We start from the raw sequence: 24,024 nt of genomic DNA, 5'->3' as shown, positions 1-24,024 counted from the left end.
AAAATAATTCATTGGTTGTTAAGTGCTTTGAGAATCCTGAGGCCATGATAAAATGCTGTATAATTGAACGTTCTTTCTTTCATCTGTTGCCTCACTGCCAAGTCATACCCCCCTGCTCTTCAGTGACTCAGCGATCTATTCGATTTCTGTTTAGACTCTTCAACCAACCCCATATTCACAGTGTGAGGTGGCAGTTTGCTCCATCTGTTAATTTTGAATGTGAACTAGCTGCTCGGTTATATTCAGTTTACATTCTCCTTAGGTCTGTAATTTAGCCATTGTAAATTTTGGATACAATCATGTATTAGCCATAATAAAATGTCAAAATGTGATAGTAAAAATGAAGTGACAGACGTGCCAATCAACCTACCTTTGTTTTGCTATACAAGAACGTAAGAACACAAGAAATAGGAGCAGGAGTAGGCCATTCGGCCCCTCGAGCCTGCTCCGTCATTCTATAAGATCATGGCTAATCTTCTAGCTCAACTCCACTTTCCTGCTCTATCCCCATATCCCATGATCCCCTTAGTGTCCAAAAATCTATCAATCTCAATTTTGAATATACTCAACAACTCAGCATCCACAGCCCTCTGGGGTAGAGAATTCCAAAGATTCACAACCCTTTAAGTGAAGAAATTCCTCCTGATCTTGATCCAAAATGGCCGACCTCTTATCCTGAGGCTACGCTCCCAAGTTCCAGACTCTCCAGCCGGGAGAAACAGCCTCTCAGCATCTACCCTGTCAAACCCTCTAAGAATTTTATATGTTTCAATGAGATCATCTCTCATTCTTCTAAACTCCAGAGAATATAGGCCCATTTTACTCAACCTCTCCTCATAGGACAACCCTCTCATCCCAGGAATCAATCTAGTGAACCTTTGTTGCACCCCCTCTAAGGCAAGTATATCCTTCCTTAGGTAAGGAGACCAAAACTGTACACAGTACTCCAGGTGTGGTCTCACCAGAGCCCTGTACAATTGTAGTAAGACTTCCTTTCTCTTATACTCCAATCTCCTTGCAATAAATGCAAACATACTATTTGCCTTCCTAATTGCTTGCCGTGCCTGCATGTTAACGTTCCATGATTCATGTACAAGGACACCAAAATCCCTCTGACTACCAACATTTTTTAGTGTCTCACTTTTAAAAAAAATATTCTGCTTTTCTATTCTTCCTACCAAAGTGGATCATTTCACATTTCCCCACATTATACTCCATCTGCCACCTCCTCACCCACTCACTTAATCTATATCCCTTTGCAGACTCTCTGTGTCCTCCTCACAGCTTACTTTCCCACCTAGCTTTGTACTGTCAGCAAACTTGGATACATTACACTCAGTCCCCTCATCTAAGTCATTGATATATATTGTAAACAGCTGAGGCCCAAGTTGCACTCCACTGCTTACAACCTGCCAACCCGAAAATGACCCGTTTATTCCTACTCTGTTTTCTGTTAACCAATTCTCAATCAATGCTAATATATTACCCCCAATCCCATGAGCCCCTAATGTTGTGTAACCACCTCTCGTGTGGCACTTTATCAAATGCCTTTTGAAAATCCAAATATACTACATCCACTGGTTCCACTTATCTACTCTGCCAGTTACACCCTCAAAAAATTCTATTAGATTTGTCAAACATGATTTCCGTTTGATAAAACTGTGTTGACTCTGCCTAATCATATGATTTTCTAAGTGTCCTGTTACTATGTCCTTGATAATAGATTCTAGCATTTTCCCTACTACTGATTTCAGGCTAACTGGCCTATAGTTCCCCGTTTTCTCTCTTCCTCCTTTCTTGAATAGCGGGGTTATATTTGCTATCTTCCAATTCATGGGGACCGTTCTCGAATCTAGGGAATTCTGGAAGATCAAAACCAACGTAGCCACTATCTCTGAAGATACCTCTTTTTAAACCCTAGGATGTAGGCCATCAGGCCCAGGGGATTTGTCGGCTTTTAGTCCCATTAGTTTGTCCAGTACTTTTTCTCTAGTGATATTAATTGTCTTTGGTTCCTCACTCTCATTTATCCCGTGGTTCCCCCCTATTTTTGGTATGCTTTTTGTGTCTTCTTCTGTGAGGATAGATACAAAATATTCGTCCCATTAATATATCCCACTTGCTTTCCCTTCTACTTCTATTACACAGAATCTACAGCACAGAAACAAGCCATTTGTCCCAACTGGTTTATGCCGGTGTTCCCACACCACACAACCCTCCTCCCACACTAATTGCTTCCCACCCTGCCTCCGCATGTCTTTATTCCCTTCTCCCTCGTGTATGCATCAAGCCTCTCCTTAAATGCATCAATGCTATCTGCTTCAACCACTACTAATTTCCCTCTGTCAGTGCTTTGTTATTCTTATATCTTTGCTCTCTTATTTTTCCTTTTCCTCTTCATTTTCTTAATCTTTGTTTTTAATCTCTCTCTTCTGTACGTCTCTGTGAGCCATCAATGGTTGGGTGGAGGTGCATCATTGGGACGTGGGTGGTCACAGGCAGCATCACTGAGACAGGCGGGGAGTCACTCTGTTGAGCGAGCCGCCCTCCTCTAGTGAATTTTTGATGAAAATAGCACGTTGACGGGATCTGTAACATCTGCTTCAGTTAATTGTAATCTTCCTCCAGGCCCCAGCTGCAGTCTTTCCCAACTAAACAGGTTTGTAATCCATTTGCAGTACAAGGAAGCTCTGCACATTTGGATTCTTGCCCAGCTGCTATTAAAACCTTGCTAATCAAAGTAAATGGTGGGTTTGATATCAGGAAGAGTGCAGGAGGCAGCAAAGAGTGCAGGAGGTGGCTAAAGCCCTCCTGTTTCTTCCTACAGAGGTGAGGAGGTGGATGTAGCACTCCACTACAGAATCCAACGCTTGAGGAAGTTGTTAGAACAAGAATGGAATCAGAAAAAAAAATTGTTAAAATTGCACTTGCTTAAGGTGTAGCAGTTTATGTAACAGTTGCTTTGGAAAAGATGATAATTTTTTCCTGCAACTTTATTGGGGTAATTCAGTACAGTTGGGTAAAACTGAAACTGCTTCACTACTTAAACAGGGGATAGGAGAGCAGCTTCAATCTGGTAGCAGCTGCCTAAATGTTCAGCCCTGCTTCTAGATAGAGGTAGAACCTGGGGTTGCACTCGCAACATCTGAAGAAAATGGGTCTCCCATATTTCAACAGCAACGAATGTCACATTTATAACTCTACTGCAGGTTTTCTGGACCCCACCTAAATATTTGTTCTAGCTACATTTATTGCACAAGGCCCCAACACTGTGCAATCATATTAATAGGACAACAATACCATATCAGCAGTTTTTGAACATAAGAAATAGGAATAGGCCATATGGCCCCTCGAGTCTCCTCCATCATTCAATAAGATCATGGCTGATCTTCGACCTCAGAAAGATCAGCCCGATCTTTCCCGCCCGATCCCCATACCCCTTGATTCCCCTAGAGTCCAAAAATCTATCTAACTCAGCCTTGAATATACTCAATGGCTGAGCATCCACAGTCCTCTGTGGTAGAGAATTCCAAAGATTCACAACACTCAGTGAAGAAATTCCTCATCTCAGTCTTAAATGGCCGACCACTTATCCTGATACTATGCCTCCTGGCCAGGGAAACAACATCTCAGCATCTAACCTGTCAAACTCCCTCAGAATCTTATATGTTTCAATGAGATCACCTCTCATTCTTCTAAACTCCAGAGAGTATAGGCCCATTCTACTCAATCTCTCCTCATAGGACGACCCTCTCATCCGAAGGAATCAATTTAGTGAACCTTTGTTGCACCGCCTCCAAGGCAAGTACATCCTTTCTTAGATAAGGAGACCAAAACTGTACACAGTACTCCAAGTGAGGTCTCACTAAAGCCCGGTACAATTGAACGTTGGTATAACCCTGCTAATTTAATTGTGCATTTTAAAACATGTCCCAAATTACACAAGCTCACATGAAATTGTCTTACAAATCAGAAACAACACTTAAAAAAAATCTAATGAAGGCTGTCAACTTGCAAGTATAGTTTTGTTTTAAAAAATCATTCTCGGGATGTGGGCGTTGCTGGCAAGGCCGGCATATATTGCCCATCCCTAGTTGCCCTAAAATGATGGAGGTGGGCCGCCTTCTTGAACCATTGCAGTTTCTGTGGTTATTACTAGACGTAAAGACTCATTCACCCTCAATCTTTCAGTTATTTTCAAGTACCTCATGCGACTAAAGTTAATCCTAGTCAATTCACACCCATATAGTGTCCATTTTTTGAATACATCTCTGAAATGCTTTGGGACATTTTTCATTTTTAAAAGAACATAAATGCAAGTTGTTGTAGTACAGCAGTAACCATCTATTCTAGTTGCTGATTTGACACAGCTCGTTTGATTGGTATTAGTTTGCACAATTATACGTGACATACACAAAAAAAACAAACCTTTTCAGTTTTCTTCTCAGTGTCCAGTTGTTGTTTTACAATCTTTTCAAACGACTGAAGAATTTCCTCCTCTAATGGTTCAGTTCCTGCACGTCCATTAGGCTGTGATTTCTGGAAATCAATAACCAACTATTAGTATATCGTATTTACATTCTACGCGGAAGTTAATGCAAGTCAAGTAATGTTTATCTTTCAATCTTTCTCTGCTAGTGGCACAAACAGCTTCGAAAGATCACTCCCTCTGAATTGAAGAATGGCAAAAAACCATTGTAACTGCTTGTCCAGGAGAAGGCAAGAAACATTGATATTACAAACTTATTATGAATATTCCTGGGATAGGTATTGCTCAACCAATTTATTTAACTTAAACTCATTCCACAAAACAATTAGGACTCTTTTGGGAAGACAATAAATTTAACCCAGTAAGAAAATATGCTTTGCAGCTACAATTTATACAAAAGTTTCAATTGCATCAAGCCAAGGTATAGTTTGAAATGATCTGGGATTACAAACTCATTTTCTAATACCTGTCCATGGGATAGAGGTGCTTTGACAATTTCTTTATACTCCAATATGGAACAGCAGAATTATCTCTCCAATGGTCTAAGGTGTAAAGGCAGCGCCCAGTGCAGAACTAACCCACATGGGCCAGAGGGTCTCGGGTTCAATCCCTGGGCTCTGCTGAGTTAGCTGGCCTCAGACAATAGAGGGCTTTAACTGCCCTCAGCACCAGTTAGCTGGGGAGGGTTTTTTTTAAACAAAAGGGTTCCCTTTCTGGTCACCTTCTTGCTGGAAAGTCTGTGGATATGCAGAAGTCAAGTGATAGCAGGATCAGGTTCAACTGTAATGCTGTCCATGGATGGATAGCCTGCTGTCGCCCACTTCCTAGACTAGCCACTCGGGTGAGGTGCCGAGGGGCTATTGGTCCAAGCATCAGTACCTGCAGGTAAGGTGGGTCAAAAATTGATGGGAATAAATAAAGCTGAAAGCTACTTTCAATTCTAAGTTATCAAAATCATTGATCTTACGAATTTCTGTCTACAGCTTGTTTTACATGTCCATTTTATATTACCTGTTTAGAACGATATTACTTATTTAGATCAAAACCCAAATATTTATCACAGAGTATAGACTTATGAAATATTTAATTCATAATGTAAAATACCAGAGAGGAAAACAGCAACATCTATAGTGGTTTGCCTTTTTATTACAAATATTGGACCGCTACCAAAAATCTACAGATACTCCACTCTTACAATTTTCCTAGTGTAAAGATAAATCTACCCTTGTGTCACTTTTGTTGAGAGGTAGAAGAATGGGAACATGAATGATTGTGATTTTAGAAAAAAAAATACCAATAAGCCATTTTCCTCAGAGGAACTGTTATAACCAGAAAAGAAGAGAAAGCAAAATAGCCAGGGGGTTTAATTTGACTTACATAGAAGTTACAACACAAACAGGCCATTCGGTCCAATAAGTCTATGTTGGCGTTTGCCCTTCTCTTGAACAAATGGTCCTAATCACATTTACCACACTGCCTACATATCCCTTTTTCTTCATCCACCTATCCAATCTAATCTTGAATGTTAGAAGAACGTAAGAAACTGGAGTGGGCCATAAGGCCCCTCGAGCCTGCTCTGCCATTCAATAAGATCACAACTGATCTTTTACTTGAACTCTACTTTCCCACCCTATCCCCACATCCCTTGATTCCCTTGGAGTCCAAAAATCTATCGATCTCAGTCTTGAATATACTCAATGACTGAGTATCCACAGCCTTTTTGGGGTAGAGAATTCCAAATATTCACAACCCTCAGTGAAGGAATTTTTCTTCACCTCGGTCCGAAATGGCCGACGCCTTATCTCGAGGCAATGCTGACATTGTTTCTGCCTCCACCAATAATCCCGGACGTGAATTTCACAACCTGACAACTCTCTGCATAAAGAAGTTTCTCTTTTTTTCTCTGTTTTCAATCTTGTATCTATGGCTCCTCATTCTTGACACCTCATCTACAGGAAATAGTTGGCTTCTGTCCAGCCTGTTCCGCCCTCTCAGAATTTTAAACACTTCTACCATATTGCCCCATGATCTGCAGTGTTACAACAACAAAAAAAGCCCAAAGCAATTTTTTTTCCCCCACTCGTTTGTTGTATTTCCTCATACCAGGCAGCAGCCTAGTGAATCTGGGTTGTACCTTCTCTAATGGCTCAATATCCTTCCTGTAGTATGAAACCGAATACTGCACACAAGTCTAACAGAGGTCCTATCAATGTTTTAGACAGCCTCATTATCTCTTGGCTTTTTTATTTTACACCCTCGTGATAAAACGTAGGATAATGTTAGTTTTTTTTAAAAAAGAACGACCTAGTCAACCTGAACTGCAAGCATTAATGTCCTGTGAACCTGTACCCCAAATCCCTCTGCTCTTCCACAGCATCAAGCCTACTTCCATGGAGTATAATTACTGCTGCCATTTTTAAAGCAAAAATTACCACCTCCCAATAACTGAAATTAAATTCTATCTGCTACTTTTTAAGCCCACTCCCCCATCCCTTTCGAGAAGTAAAGGGAATTAGGGGTTACGGGGAGCGGGCAGGAAATTGGACATGAATTTAGATTTGAGGTTAGGATCAGATCAGCCATGATCTTATTGAATGGCGGAGCAGGCTCGAGGGGCCGATTGGCCTACTCCTGCTCCTATTTCTTATGTTCTTATCTTACTGATATCTCATTGCCGTTTCCTTTGGTCTTCTAAAGAATTAACTACATCTCCTATTTTGGTGTCATCTACAAATTTCGACACAACTCCCTCTAGGCCTACATCTAAATCATGTCCTCTTTGTGAGGGGGATCAGTCCCTTACTTTATGCAAAGAAAAACTTGGATAACAAACACACGGTATTTGCTTTATAATAAGACAGGTATGGTTGAATGGCGACAGTTTGACATTATTGAGATTATCCACTTTGGTCCTTGACCTTAATCAGCAGTAATATACATATAGAACAGTTTACTTTAAAAGGATTAACTCATATCACAGTACCAATAGTCAGGCTTACTAAAGGGAAGGCACAACCTTAATGTATCCATTACAATGGGTAGTTGATTTAATTACTGAATTAAATAAGTAGAGCAAAATCTCAAGCTTTAAAGAAATATTGGTGCAATGATACCAACAATTCACTTTGAAATTGCCAGACCCAACAAAAAAAAACAGGAACAGGGATTCCACCCACCGTTTGGCTACAACTGCCATGGGATGTAGTGTTCTACTGGGAAATACTATTGAAACATCAACTGATTTTATTGCACTGCCTGTTACTGCAGTTCTCATAGAATCTTACAGGATATGGACTTTCGGCCCATCATGTCTGTGCCAGCTCTTTGAAAGACCTATCCAATTAGTCCCAGACACCCAGACAATTTTTTTCCTTTTCAAGTATTTATCCAATTCCCTTTTGGAAGTTACGACTAAATCTGCTTCCACCACCATTTCAGGCAGGGCATTCCAGATCGTAACATCTTACTGCATTAAAAAATTCTCATCTCCCCTCTGGTTCTTCTACCAATTCTTTTGCCAATTATCTTAAATCTGGTTACTGACCCTTCTGCCAATGGAAATAGTTTCTCCTTACTTACTCTAGCAAAGCCCCTCAAATTTGAACACCTCTATTAATTCTCCCTTTAACCTTCTCTGCTCTAAGGAGAACCCCAGCTGCTCCAGTCTCTCCACACAACTGAAGTCCCTCATCCCTGGTACCATTCTGGTGTTGCACACAGCGAGCTGAGATCAAGAGGATCCTCCTTCAGAAATGGGCAGAGGATAACTGGCCCAGGGCGTACAGACATAATTCAGTCCCCATTTTAAAATCATACATTCTACCTCTATTTTTATAAACTGCTGTGATTTTGTATTTTTACAGTTAAATAGCAAAATTTAGGTCAATTTGGGAAACAGAGAAGTCAGCAGGGTTTTAAATGTTCATTCTCGGGGATTCGGGCGTAGCAGGATGGATAGTGAGCTGGCTACAAAACAGAAAGCAGAGAGTAGGGGTTAAAGGTAGTTACTCAAGCTGGGAAAAGGTGGGAAGTGGTGGTCCGCAAGGATCGGTGCTGGGACCACTGTTGTTCATCATTTCCATAAACGATTTGGACTCGGGAATCGGAAGTACAATTTCAAAATTTGCAAACGACACCAAATTGGGGGTATAGTTAATACCGAGGAGGACTGCGACAAAATATAGGAAGGCATTAGTAAACTTGATGAATGGGCATGTAATTGGCAAATGAATTTCAATATAGATAAGCGTGAGGTACCACATCTTGGCAGAAAGAATAAGGGGGCCCCATATTGCTTCAATAATAAGAGTCTAATGGGGTAGAGGTGCAGAGGGATTTGGGGGTACAGATACACAAATCATTAAAAGTAGCAACACAGGTTGATAAGGCTATTAAAAAAGCAAACCAAGCGCTGGGGTTCTTTTCCAGAGGGATAGAATTGAAAATCAGAGAAGTTATGTTAAACTTGTATAGAACCTTGGTTAAACAAGGAAAGATTGAGCAGACTGGAGCTCTTTTTTCTAGAAAAGAGAAGACTGAGGGGTGATCTGATAAAATTCTTTGAGATTATGAAGGGGTTCGATAGAGTAGACATAGAGATGATGTTTCCGCTTGCGGGGGAAACCAGAACTAGGGGCCATAAATATAAGGTCATCGCTAATAAATCCAATGGGGAATTCAGGAGAAACTTCTTTACCCAGAGAGTAGTTAGAATGTGGAACTCGCTACCACAAGGAGTAGTTGAGGCAAATAGCATTGATGCATTTAAGGGAAAGCTAGATAAACACATGAGGGAGAAAGGAATAGAAGGATATGCTGCTTGGGTTAGATGAAGGAAGCTCATGTGGAGCATGGACTTGTTGGGCCGAATGGCCTGTTTCTATGCCGTACGTTCTATGTAATTCTACCCTCCTCCCACATGCATGCCATTACTATCTCAGTCTTTTTTTGTTGGATAAGGATGGTACCAGGAGTCACACCCAACAATCGCACTGAAATTTATCACAACTCATTGTCAGAAACTGAGCAGTCAGGGTGCAGATGAGTGAAGGAAGAACGAACTTTGCACTTATATAGCGCTTTTCATGTTCAAGATGTCCAAATGCACTTTACAGCCAACAAGCACCTGTGAAGTTCAGTCACTCTTGTAATGCAGCAGCCTGTCTGCACACAGCAAGGTCCCACAAACAGCAGTGAGGTAAGTGACCAGTCAATCTGTTCCAGGTGGCGATGGTCGAGGGTGGAAGATTGACCAGGGAACCAGGATAACCCCACGCCCCTCCCCGAACAGGGCCATGGGATCTATTACACCCATCTGAACAAGAAGATTGGGTTTAAGTTTAACAACTCATCTGAAAAATGGCATCACCGACAGTGTAGCACCATGCCGGTACTGCAGCTCAAGTCCTGGAGTGGGGCCAGAACCCACCCCATCTCCACCCCTCCCAACTATGGGAGAAGTGGCTGCTATCGACTGAGCCCAGTGTGGAATAGGGAAGGATAAACTCTGCAGAACCTTCCCACAGGAGATTAAGTGGGAGTGAGCCAAGGACAGGTCAGATTGGAATTGGGGGTGCAGTAGAGGGTGGGGGGGGCCTGTGGGGATCTGGCAATGGAAGGAGTAGCATTTGTGATTGAATAGACTTTTCTTCCTGTGTTTTTAGTGCTTTGGTTGTCTCCGCGCAGAGGACAACGCGGAAGTGCACAGACGTAAGATTTTTAATATATGTTATTAGTTGATTGCCTGTGGACATTTACTTCTGTAAATGCTTTGATTACTAATTTGAAAGCTCCCCCCACCCCGTTAGAGTAAACGCTTGGAGGTACAGTATCAGGTTCGTAAACCTCAACAGCAAGTCAAACTTGGATATTATTTTTTATTTTATATAAACTTGAAAACGTCTGTGTTTTGAGTAAAAAATACTCAGTCTGATCTCTAATTGAACTGAGGATCTGCTAACAGCAAGTAGCCTCTAATTGACCCAAGGAAGGCAAACCAGACCTTCCAATTGACTGCGGGAGTCAATTTAGAAGAAAAAGAGTATATATTATTTTAAAAAGTATCCATTTAACAAAAAATCTAGTCCAACCTCTAATTATCTGAGAATCTCCAAACAGCAATCAGCCTCTAATTGCTTGGAGGGCGTAACAATTATATCTTTTGACCTTAAAGGAACACACTAAGTTATATACTGTTGCACTTTAACAAAATAATACATTGTGTGTTACATGGTATAATGCTACTGTCCTTATAAAATATACTCCAATCTTCTGTGAGCAGATATTTTATATGTATAAAAAATATTAAATATGAAATGAATGGAACACTGAAATATTATTGTAGAAATAAATATTTCATCTTAACCTTGCAATTCTGCCATTCTGTAGCAAAAAAGTTTAAAAAAACAAGTGGAGTAGTATTTCTGTTATCTAGTAAGTTAGTTATATAAATGCAAGTTGGTGTAAGTTAGTTGCCATTTTGAGCACATGAGTATGGGGAATAGAGACTATGGTAACACATTCCTGCCTACCTGCTGCCTAATGACATTTCCCTCTCAGCATGGGTAATGACAAATGAGACTCACATGAATTTACCTGCCCTGGAAGCAGGCTGACAAGAGGTTGGATTGTGCACTTTACAGGTACATTAGGTATAATAATCTAAAAACATAATACTCTCGCTCTGAATGAACAAACGATGCTACATTATGCTCCCTTTAAAGTACACTGATTCCTTAAGTTCCATGTAGGCCTCAACTGTCCAGTGAGCTAAATAATCTCATCGAATCAGATACGAGTTGCGCAAAAAAAATTCCAAACATGACTGACAATTTGTGAGGCCACATCAGGTAGTTATTCTCAAGTGGAAAAAGCCCCTCCTCAAATTTTATCCCATTTCTTCCTCCTCTCCTGACGAGTTACTTGGGGTATGGCCCGACAGGTGCCAGTAGCTGTCCTGCATCTCACTCAATTTCCATTCATGCATGACCCTGGGCAGCGAGTGTTGTCAAAATTTTCGACCAGCCATGTCATCACCTCACTTTGACACATGGGAACATCACTGGATAGCAATCAGGAGTAGGGACACTGGCTGATTTATTTTTCTTTCCAGATTTATGCTGAGGTTGAACCTGGGGCCTTGCTGGTCTGTACCACACCAAGATGTGCACTTGCACAATAAGCCAAAGAACTAGATGCAACACACACACGTAACTGTGTTCTGCAAGACATTTGGCAAAAAAACTTTTTACTCTCTGCAGCAAGAATATAAAATATCCTTAATACCATATCTTGTTATTTTTGCATTAGTGTAGAATATGAAGGCAACTTCCTGATGAAGTTTTAGTGCTCATCAGGGCCAGGGCCAGGGCTGGAAAACTTTTCCACTTTTGGCACCCACTATCAGCATCAAACATTCCTGTGCTTGGTACAGCATGTCGGAAATCCCTTCTCCTTTACCCCAACAATGGTCTATAACTCCATCCTCAGGAGAGACTTCCAACTGAATGAGTGAGACAATTTCTAATACCAGCCATTCTGTGCACAGAATGAGACCACTAATTTAACACACACCACCCCTCTCCCCCAGGAACTGACTGGAGGTTGTAGAAACTGATTTCACTTAGGATCAGCTAGGAGCCAGAATGCCATTGTGATGAAAAATGGGAAAGAATGTTAACTGACCAGGTAAGATTTTTTTTTGTTAAAAATGCAACAAAGCATATTTGACAAATCAACGATGAGGCAATTATCCTGGGATTTACTGTACCTACATTATATATATATATATTTTAATTTTAAAGACCTCTATCGGGTTATTTCAATTACAGTTGTGTATATATATATATATATAAATAACCCGATAGAGGTCTTTAAAATTATGAAGGGGTTTGATAGGGTAGATGCAGAGATGATGTTTCTACTTGCGGGAGGGACCAAAACTAGAGGTCATAAATATAAGATGGTCACACTAATGAATTCAATAGGGAATTCAGGAGAAACTTCTTTACCCAGAGAGTGGTGAGAATGTGGAATGTGCTACCACAAGGAGTAGTTGAGGCAAATAGCATAGATACATTTAAGGGGAAGCTAGTAAACACATGAGGGAGAAAAGAATAGAAAGATATGGAAACCTATGTTGCATGAAGTTGGGTGGGAGAAGGATCGCGTGGAGCATAAACACCAACACAGACCAGTTGGGCCGAATGGCCTGTTTCTGTGCTGTAAATTCTATGTAAAAGTAGACTTGAGTTTCAGTGTGGCAAAGCTATAAAATGTCAATAGCGTACGAAGATATATGTCCAAAACATTAGAATATACATCTACACCCGTTACACTAAAGCTCTAGAATACACTGGTTAACCCAAACCTAGAACACTGTGCTCAGTAGAACACTGTGCTCAGTCCTGGTCATTAGGATACAGTTTCCTTAAAAAGGATACAAAAAAAACAAATGCAAACGATTGAATTACGAGGAAAATTTATAGAGGAATTACATTTTCTCTGATTAGATAGTTAAGGAGGAATAGTTTCAAAATATGTAAATGGTTGTAGATAAGTAAACCCAGATCAATAGTTCAAAGTGCATCAAGAAAATAGGACCAGAGGACACAAATGTGAACAAAAGCAAATTTAGCAGGAAAAACTCAATTACTGAGAATGACTGGAACAATCTACCAAGGAAAGTGATAGGGAAAACACACCAGTGTTATTAAAAATACAACTGGATATGATAGGAGGAGTTAATTTACAGGATGGACTTCAATGGGTCAAATGGCCTCTCATTCCTGACATGTTATTCTTTCCAAGTTAAACTTCCATGGAAATACAGGAGAGCCAATACCATCATACTCTCATCAAATCTCTCCACAAGCAACACCGATCAAAGACACAACTGAGTTCTAAGCCTCACAGGTGGAGATAGTCACCATAACTTACTTTGGACCATGATATTCTATTTATGAACAGTTATTAGTGAGCATTAAATCTGTGCGGATAATCAGGGCCAGTGAAGGAAACTGTAAAACAAAAAATCCAGCTTTATGTCACACCAGCGAAAAAGATTTCCACAGCATTTCTTCAACTTGCTTACAGAGTGCTTGCAGTCATGTAGTTACAGTGGCCTATTGTTCAGACTGTGCAGGATGGACGAAAATCCAACAGGTCTGGGTGGTGCAAAATTACACCCGATTCTGCTGCAACACAGCAGCCCACAATGTGAAACATTTGATAAAGGACTGCGATTGTGAACAAATTATTTGAAATTTACCATCTTTTAGGATTGTACTCTTTTGAATTCTCTAACAGAAGCCAGCAGAAAGACTCTGAAAGGCAACCTCAGGATTAATTCTTTGCAGCTTTTTTTCCCCATTTGATACAAGGCACCCTTCCCTCCAGAGAGTAAAACTACACAATACCACACCACATTACCTTATGCAGATCCAAGCATGGGTTTTTTTTGAGCAGCCAGCCACAAATTTTATTTTTGAAAATCTTATAACATACAAATGTTACTTTTAAAATTTTAAAGAAGCAGTTAAGTCACAATTTAACAGTTATAAATAAGCATTTATGTCTACAACATACCAGATTATGGATTTATTCTGATTTTTACATTTCTGAAGTTTACTCAGGAGTGTTCCTCGCTCTCTCCCCTCCACCCTGCCCCCCCCCCCATTAAAATCACAAGAAAATCGTTGGATCATCTGATGCTGCCACCGCAAACTTCTAATTTGATCTACAGCACCCACAATATCAGGTTTCATTACCGCCTACTAGATAAACTAGATGCCTTAGGATAATAGATATTTGAATAAAGGGTTTTAAAAAGGGTCTTAAAATAAAACTAAAATGGAATTACTTTGAGCGCAGCTTAAAATGTCAGCAGTGACTCATTATCAAGCTATCTCAACCTCTGGGTCAGGTCTATAACAGAGCCCAGGAACTGCATTCTGAACCACATATCTTGCCACAAATACACAATGTACTGCTATGACATCTAGACATGGGTTTTTTTTTAAAAAGAAAATTGATGTCTTTTTTTATATTTCAAAATATACTTTATTTCATAAAATTTAAAGATGCACACAGTTCAATGTAAGAAGAAAAACAAACTTCCAAGCAATACAGTTCAAACCAACACAACGCAGATCGTACAAACTACAATCCTATTATTACAAGTCAAAACAGTACATATCTCCTAATACATTCTGTACAATACAAGGTGGAGTGGCTTTAAATGGTGGCCTTTCCCCTTAGAACCTTTGTGTAGGCCGCATCTCGCTTCAGCGCGCTCCTGCAGCACGTTCTCCCGGACCTTGGAGTGTGCCGGTCGGCAACACTCGGCCGTGGACAGCTCCTTCAGCTGGAAGACCAGCAGGTTTCGGGCGGACCAAAGGGCCTCCTTCACCGAGTTGATGGTCTTCCAGCCGCAGGTGATGTCTGTCTCTGCGTGCGTCCCGGGGAACAGCCCCGAGAGCACGGCGTCCTGTGTTACCGAACAGTTCGGGATGAACCGGGACAGAATCCAACACATCTCTCTCCACACCTTCTGGGGGAAGGGGCAGTCCATCAGGAGGTGGACAATGGTCTCGTCCTCGCCGCAGCCTCGAGGGCAGCTCATGGTGGCGCTAAGATTTTGCGTGTGTTGGAAGGACTGCACTGGGAGGGCTTTCTCACCACCATCCAGACTACATCCTGATGCCTGCTGGTCAGTTCCGGTAATGAAACGTTCTACCAAATGGCACTGACCGTCTGGTCGGGGAACTGCCCGATCGGATCCACCCTCCCCTTTCCCTGCAGGACCCCCAGAATGCTCTGAGCCGACCACTGTCTGACGGCCTTGCGGTTGAAGGGGTTCCTCCTCAGGAACTTCTCCACCTGGGACAGTTGTGGGGGGGGGGGTGGGGGTTGCGCGGAGAGAAGGATGATCCAGCTGGACAGGACGACCTGCACCGGCTCGGCCAGACCAAACCTTCTCAGTGTGATGGACAAGTAGAAACTCAGCACGCGTAGTGACACTTGGAGTTTGCGTACTGGGGTTCGACACACAAAGGTGGCCATTGGGGACGCCCTTCCCCCCTTTGTCTGGGGGCTTGTACCTGGTGATTCTGCAGACGCGTTCTACCTTGGACCTCCAGACAAAGTGAAAGATGGCTCGGGAGACTCTGACTGTGATGGCGGGGAACGGGCCAGACCTTGGCCAAGATCCGCTCCTCCCAGTTCTTTGTGCAGGCCTGGGGCCTCCCCAAACCAGATCCCCGGCACCTTCAGGTTGTCGGACCTGACGGTGAAGGGAACAAAGGAACGAGTCTCCCACCTGCCAAAGAACATGGCCTCACTCTTACTTCAGTTCACTCTAGCCCCTGAAGCCAGCTCGAAACCTTCGCAGATGCCCATCAGTCTGTGCACCGACCGCTGATCGGTGCACAAGATGGTGACGTCGTCCATTTACAGGGAGGCCTTAACCAGACAGCCTGGGATCGTCACCCCCGATACCTGTATCCTTCCTGATTGGCACGGCAAAAGAAAATTGATGTCAATTTTCTAAAACCAAAGCCATTATTTTTGTCCCCCCACCGTGAATTCTGCTGCCTTGTCACCAATCCCATTCCCCTCCCCAGTCACTTGCTCTGATGAACCCAGAGCGTGCAACAATTTGGCCGAGCTGATCTTTAAACTCTACATTCTATCGGTCATCAAGACCATCTAATTGCACCTTAGCAATACCGCCCGACTTTGTCGTCAACTCAGCTCCTCTGTCGCTGAAATTATTAACCGCACTTTAGTTCAAAACGCTGCCGCCGTTATCCTGTGCTACATTCAGTCACCCTGTCCTCGCTGACCTATACAGGCTCCCTGACATATTACATTATACAACTGGAGCCGTCTCTCGGAAATTCCCTCTGTGCCATTTCACTCTGCGCGAAGGGATTTCCTGTACGGGCTGCTCCTGCCCACTCTCCACTTCCTCACACTCATCTTCCGTCTGGGCACATGCCATCTTGCCGTCCGGTGGAGGCAGGGGTCTCCAATGTAGGGCTCTAAAAGAGGGCTCTAAGGGAATCTAAAACTAGGTGGCATAGTCTCAGAATAAGGGGTCGCCCGTTTAAGACGGAAATGAGGAGGAATTTCTTCTCCCAGAGGGTCGTGAATCTTTGGAATTCTTTACCCCAAAAAGCTGTGGAGGCTGAGTCACTGAATACATTCAAGGCTGAGTTAGACAAATTTTTGATCATCAAGGGAGTCAAAGGATATGGGGAAAGGGCGGGAAAGTGGAGTTGAGGTAAAAATCAGATCAGCCATCATCTCATTAAATGGCGGAGCAGGCTCGAGGGGCCGAATGACCGACTCCTGTCTCTTATGGAGTTACGGTCTCTACGCGGGAGTCCTTCCCTGCACTATTGGGGATCTGGGGTGGAGAATGTTGTACGGAGCAGCACCGACCAATAGGTTTTTAAACTCACTTCACGGACTCCCAGGCTGCCTGTGACTTTTGCAGCCTGCTCTAGTGCGTGTTTCATATCTGAGAGGTGCGAGAGGTTGCAGCCCCTCTTCCATCATTGGAAGGGGCTGCTCCTCAACTTCTAACTCCATTTCAGCACCACGCTCCTGATCTTTGGCCACCCGGTGCGGAGGGGGGGTTGGGCAAGTTGGAGGGCCTCCTCTTGCGTCCACTGCTGGGCCTGGCCACGGTGGCCATCCACAGGTACAGGTTGGGCACGGCCCGTGGGCACGGTCCCCCTGGGTGTCTGCCTCTCTTCTGCAAATTTTTCCGTCCCCGGGCGGCCCTGGAGAAGGAGCACATGGTGTTCACCGGTACACTTGAGACCTTCTCCCACTGGCAAACACCGCAGAGACTGGATGTATAGTGGATAGGGACAATAATATTATTTAATTTTATAAGTTTCATTTCTCTTTTGTATGGTTTGGGTGTTTGTGCCACTTGTGTTCATTTTCTTTAATTTGGGTTGATGACACTGGGGCAACTAACCCAGTATCTCCTTACAAAAAAAACTCCCATCCCCAAATCCCTCGACGACCTTGCTCCACCCGATCTCTGCCACCTCTTTTAGTCTTAGGGTAACCCTCTGCACCATTTCTGTCCTTTTGTGTGTTTCCCCACTTTTGGTGGCAGTCTTCAGCTGTCTTGATCCCACTCTCTGGAGCTTTCTTCCTAAACATTTTCACCTCTCTCTCTCTCTCTTTTCTTTTAAAAATCTTCTCGAAACCCATTTTTTTTGAACCAGGCTTTTGGTGACCCTTCCTAACCTCTCTCTCTCTCTGTGGCCCAGTGTCCATTTTTAGAAGGGCTTTGCGACTTTTTTGTTTAAGTACTAATGGCACCAGATAAATATAAATCAGTGTTACAATTGCAAAGATGCGATTCTGAAAAAATGTCAACATCTCAACTCTTCCAATATCAAACCAAACTTTAAAGATGAGTTCAGACTGCAACACACGTTATTAAAACCCTCAAAAATATACCTAAAGCATTCTGCAGAAACCGAATGTGAAAAATTCCAACATTAATTTTAACCCATTTTAAAATAGTATTTAACTAACATCTTTTGACATTTTAGCATTATCACTGAACCTTCCTACAAACTGCTCTCAGCAGCAAATACAAGGCTCCGACTTATGCAAACATTTTGTTTGCTCTGTTAACAAACGAGTTTATGGCTATCTGTTTGCAGACAAGGCACACGCTTTAGCTATTTCGCAAATCACTTGAGTTAATCCACACTTAAGCGAAAGTACCCATTTAAATTGTCACTGCGATAAATGTGCCTATGAATACACAATTACACAAAAAAAAAATCCCCGCAAAAATACGTCTATAAATTCGTTGCGCCACGATTTCCTTGCGCTCTCTCTCTCTCTAACTGCCACATCACACAACTGTTTCTTGGATAGTGGCCCTAACCGCACGAAATGAACTCGTGTCTGGTCGGCAAGGCTCGGGCTGTTCAGAAACCAAACTGAGAAAAATATCCTACTTTAGATTCCGCCCCCCTCTCCGGCTACTCACTGACAATAAAATAAACAGACAAACAAACCCCCTTTTATCCGAGAGTGAACATGACTCGGGCCCGTTTTAAACTCCCACCCGCGACCGAGAGGCTTCCCTGTGAATTTGTTTGAGGGGAGAATGGGGGGAAAACCAAAAGGGAAAAGCTTCGGCCTCGCCACCAAAACAAAAAGCACTTTAACTGAGCGGGGCCTTGCAAGGATACACTTGAAGAGTTTAAAAATACAATGTAAAATAAATACCATAGACACATGGGGGGGGGGGGGATTAATTACAAGGGGTTCCGGGGGGGGGGTTTATTAATTGCAAGGGGTTCAGGGTGGGCACGGGGTTATTAATTGTAAGGGGGGCTCAGGATGGACATGGGGGTGTTATTAATTATAAGGGATGGGTTCAGGGGGGGTTTATTAATTTTAAGGGGGGGCTCAGGGTGGTTATTAATTAAAAGGGGGCTCAGGGCTGACATGGGGGTGTTATTAATTATAAGGGGGGGTTCAGGGTGGGCATTGGGGGTTTATTAATTATAAGGGGGGTTTATTAATTATAAGGGGGGGTTTATTAATTATAAGGGGGGGCTCAGGGTGGTTATTAATTATAAGGGGGGGCTCAGGGTGGTTATTAATAAGGGGGGGGCTCAGGGTGGTTATTAATGATAAGGGGGGGCTCAGGGTGGTTATTAATGATAAGGGGGGGCTCAGGGTGGTTATTAATGATAAGGGGGGGCTCAGGGTGGTTATTAATTATAAGGGGGGGCTCAGGGTGGTTATTAATTATAAGGGGGGCTCAGGGTGGTTATTAATTATAAGGGGGGCTCAGGGTGGTTATTAATTATAAGGGGGGGCTCAGGGTGGTTATTAATTATAAGGGGGGGCTCAGGGTGGTTATTAATTATAAGGGGGGGCTCAGGGTGGTTATTAATTATAAGGGGGGCTCAGGGTGGTTATTAATTATAAGGGGGGCTCAGGGTGGTTATTAATTATAAGGGGGGGCTCAGGGTGGTTAATTATAAGGGGGGGCTCAGGGTGGTTATTAATTATAAGGGGGGGGGTCTACTTTACTTTGTAACGTTTACTTTCGCCCATTTTCTCACCTTTGGCTTCTCCTTTCTCTTGTTTCTCTTCTTCTGCTCCTCGATCCGCTGCTGCTGAACGTCGCCCGGGGTCTTGTCCCTATTCCTGGCGCCGCTGCCGCTCCTCCGTCCGCCGGGCCCGGCCGCCGCGGCCTCGGCGCTTCCCCGTTTCCTGAGGAAGAGGCGGCGGCAGAGGCCGCAGGTGGCGGCCCAGAGCACCGTGACGAACAGCAGCAGGGCCAGAGCGGCGGCGGCCACCACCAACATCCAGCCGGCCGAGCCGGGGGGCTGCCGCTTGAGCCACGGCTCCAGGCCTAAATCGATACCCAGGCCGGTTCGAAGAAGGCCCAGGCCGGCCCACACCCCTTCCTCCAGCCGCCCCAGCAGAAGCTCGGCCTTGTCGGCGAACACGTCGTGCCAGTTGACTGCCATGTCCCCAGGTCCCGATCCCGGTCTCTCCCTCCTGGCCCGCCTGGCTCCGTTAGACAACCGTTAACATGGCCCCGAACCAGGCTCAGCAACGCAGGCCGCGGCCCCGTCCGTCCGACCGACACTAATAACAGGACCGACGTGGCACCGCTGCCGCCTGCAGTGAATTCATCCAAAGTAACAGGTTACCAACCGAACTCGACCCCGGCGCTACCAACGGGGCCTCCACACCCGTCCCACGATAGCCCTCCTCCTGCGACGCATTCCTCCAACCGCCTGGGGGCGCTGCCGCCTGAAATGATGTAACTCCTCCAGAGCTGGGGGGGGCGCTGCCGCCGGGGTTTTCTAACTAAGCCCGTAACTCCGCCTGTAATGTAACCCCTCCCACCGCCAGTGGCGCTGCTGCCGCCGGGGTTTTCTAACTAAGCCCGTAACTCCGCCTGTAATGTAACACCTCCCAACCGCCAGTGGCGCTGCCGGCGGAGTTTTCTAACTAAGCCCGTAACTCCGCCTGTAATGTAACACCTCCCAACCGCCAGTGGCGCTGCCGGCGGAGTTTTCTAACTAAGCCCGTAACTCCGCCTGTAATGTAACACCTCCCAACCGCCAGTGGCGCTGCCGCCGGCGGAGTTTTCTGACTCAGCCCATAACTCCGCCTGTAATGTAACTCCTCCCAACCGCCAGTGGCGCTGCCGCCGGAGTTTTCTGACTCAGCCCGTGATACAACACCGCCTGCATCGCACTCCTCCAGACGCTAGCGGCGCTGCCGCCTGGCCATTCGTTTGGCCCCGCCCCCCCCTTCCCGCGATGCTCCGCCCCACCGCTAGAGGAAACGGTGGTTTTGGTCCCCGGCCGCGTCCCTCCTGCGGAACACTCCTCCCACCTGTACGTGGCGCTGTCACCAAGGCCTCCAGGGATTGTCCAATATTGTGGGCTAGGGAAGGAGTCTGTGGATAAGATGGAAATTTAGCTTCTGTCTAAGTATAAACTGATCAATCAAAATGAGTAACATCGTTTAGAATAAAGAGCACTTTCTACTTCACCCCTCTCGCTTCTCCTTTAAGACGCTCCTTAAAACCTACCTCTTTGACCAAGGTTATGGTCGCCTGTCCCAATACCTCCTTTTGTGGCTCGGTGACGAAGGAGGAAAGCTCCGAAAGCTTGTGATTTCAAATAAAGCTGTTGGACTATAACCTGGTGTTGTGCGTCTCCTTACATTGGGGAAAGCTTGTGATTTCAAATAAAGCTGTTGGACTATAACCTGGTGTTGTGCGACTCCTTACATTTGTCCATCACCGGCATCTCCACATCAATTTTTTTTTTGATTTTGCTCCTGTGAAGGGCCATGGGGTGTTTTACTACGTTAAAGGTGCGATATAAATGCATAGAATCATAGAAGTTTACAACATGGAAACAGGCCCTTCGGCCCAACATGTCCATGTCGCCCAGTTTATACCACTAAGCTAGTCCCAGTTACCTGCACTTGGCCCATATCCCTCTATACCCATCTTACCCATGTAACTGTCCAAATGCTTTTTAAAAGACAAAATTGTACCCGCCTCTACTACTGCCTCTGGCAGCTCGTTCCAGACACTCACCACCCTTTGAGTGAAAAAATTGCCCCTCTGGACCCTTTTGTATCTCTCCCCTCTCACCGTTGTTTGTAATTGACTGAAGCTTAGTACACAGTTTGAGTTAGTAGGAGAGAGAAGAGGGTGTTAAGACAACAACAACTTGCAGTTATACGGCGCCTTGAACGTAGTAAAAAGTCCCAAGGCGCTTCACAGGCGTGTTATCAAACAACATTTGACACCCAGCCACATAAAGACTGTCCCAAGGAAAGAGTTAGAGGTACGTGATGTGTGATGCAAAGGGACAGAGGGCAAGAGGACTGAAAGACAACCAGGCCTCACACTAGCAGATAATGGCAAGGTAAGAGATACAGTGTCATGAAACAAGGTTGTCTGTGAGGTAACATGAGAAATGAGAGGAGAGACTCGGGCTCAAGATACAGCCTGTGTGAGGTAATGGAAGGAAATGGAGATAGGGTCCAGGTAATACTGACTGTGAAGTAAAAGGAGAGGTACAGAGTCTGGGACTGCAACTGCAGTATTTGGGGAGGTGATGGGACAGGAACAGGCCCAGACTACACACAGTGTCACGAGGTAAAGGGAAGTAGCAATCACAGGGATGAAATGATTAAGGGACACCTTAAACTGCCTTGGAATATACTCCAATTTATTCAATAAGGGAGTGAGTCAGAAAGCAGGTAACTGTAGACCAGTTAGCCTAACATCTGGGAAAATGCTAGAATCCATTATTAAGGAAGTAGTAGCAGGACATTTGGAGACTCATATTACAATCAAAGAGAGTCAACATGGTGTCTGACAAATTTATTAGAATTCCTTGAGGAAGTAATGGGCAGGGTGGATAAAAGGGAACCAATGGATGCAGTATATTTGGATATCCAAAAGGCATTAGATAAGGTGCCACATAAAAGATTACTGCACAAGATAACAGCTCATGGTGTTTGGGGGTAATATACTGGCATGGATGGAGGATTGGCTAACTAACAGAAAACAAAGAGTCGGGATAAAAGGGTCATTTTCAAAATGGCAATCTGTAACTAGTGGGGTACCGCAGGGATCAGTGCTGGGGCCTCAACTATTTACAATATATATCAATGACTTGGATGAAGGAACAAAGTGTCTTGTGGCCAAATTTGCTGATGATACAAAGATAGGTGGAAAAGCAAGTTGCTATGAGGACACAGTGTCTGCAAAGGGATATTGACAGGTTAAACGAATGGGCAAAAATTTAGCAGATGGAATATAATGTGGGAAAATGTGAAGTCATCCACTTTGGAAGGAAAAATAAAAAAGCAAAATATTATTTGAATGGAGAAATACTACAAAATGCTGCGGTACAGAGGGATCTGGGTGTCCTCGTACATGAAACACAAAAAGTCAACATACAGGTGCAGCACGTAATCCGGAAGGCAAATGGAATATTGGCTTTTATTTCTAGGGGAAATGGAGTATAAAAGCAGGGAAGTCATGCTACATCTGTACAGGGTTCTGGTGAGACCACACCTGGAGTGCTGCATACAGTTCTGGTGCCCTTATTTAAGGAAGGACATACTTGCATTGGAGGCAGTTCAGAGAAGGTTCACCAGGTTGATTTTTTAAAAATTCATTCATGGGATGTGGGCGTCGCTGGCGAGGCCGGCATTTATTGCCCATCCCTAATTGCCCTTGAGAAGGTGGTGGTGAGCCGTCTTCTTGAACCGCTGCAGTCCGTGTGGTGAAGGTTCTCCCACAGTGCTGTTAGGAAGGGAGTTCCAGGATTTTGACCCAGCGACGATGAAGGAACGGCGATATATTTCCAAGTCGGGATGGTGTGTGACTTGGAGGGGAACGTGCAGGTGGTGTTGTTCCCATGTGCCTGCTGCTCTTGTCCTTCTAGGTGGTGGAGGTCACGGGTTTGGGAGGTGCTGTTGAAGAAGCCTTGGCGAGTTGCTGCAGTGCATCCTGTGGATGGTACACACTGCAGCCACAGTGGGCTGGTGGTGAAGGGAGTGAATGTTTAGGGTGGTGGATGGGGTGCCAATCAAGTGGGCTGCTTTGTCCTGGATGGTGTTGAGCTTCTTGAGTGTTGTTGGAGTTGCACTCATCCAGGCAAGTGGAGAGTATTCCATCACACTCCTGACTTGTGCCTTGTAGATGGTGGAAAGGCTTTGGGGAGTCAGGAGGTGAGTCACTCGCCGCAGAATACCCAGCCTCTGACCTGCTCTCGTAGCCACAGTATTTATATGGCTGGTCCAGTTGAGTTTCTTGTCAATGGTGACCCCCAGGATGTTGATGGTGGGGGATTCGGCGATGGTAATGCCGTTGAATGTCAAGGGGAGGTGGTTAGACTCTCTCTTGTTGGAGATGGTCATTGCCTGGCACTTGTCTGGCACGAATGTTACTTGCCACTTATCAGCCCAAGCCTGGATGTTGTCCAGGT

General features: G+C 44.3%; 1 protein-coding gene across 1 annotated transcript in view; it reads right to left on the bottom strand.

Annotated features, from left to right (window-relative positions):
- Nucleotides 1–20,281, bottom strand: part of mtdha (metadherin a) — a 90,709-nt gene extending 70,428 nt beyond the window's left edge. Inside the window, exons 1-2 of the mRNA XM_067978001.1 lie at nucleotides 19,609–20,281; nucleotides 4,429–4,539 (exon numbers count right to left, since the gene is read on the bottom strand). Of these exons, the coding sequence (XP_067834102.1) occupies nucleotides 4,429–4,539; nucleotides 19,609–20,019 (522 nt within the window). The 5' untranslated portion in view covers nucleotides 20,020–20,281. The remainder of the gene's footprint in view (nucleotides 1–4,428; nucleotides 4,540–19,608) is intronic.
- Between the last annotated feature and the right edge of the window lie 3,743 nt (nucleotides 20,282–24,024).

Source organism: Heptranchias perlo, chromosome 3 (genome assembly GCF_035084215.1).
Source record: "Heptranchias perlo isolate sHepPer1 chromosome 3, sHepPer1.hap1, whole genome shotgun sequence".
Classification (NCBI taxonomy): domain Eukaryota; kingdom Metazoa; phylum Chordata; class Chondrichthyes; order Hexanchiformes; family Hexanchidae; genus Heptranchias; species Heptranchias perlo.
Note: the sequence above shows the minus strand (reverse complement) of the source record. Positions and strands in the feature narration are given on the sequence as shown.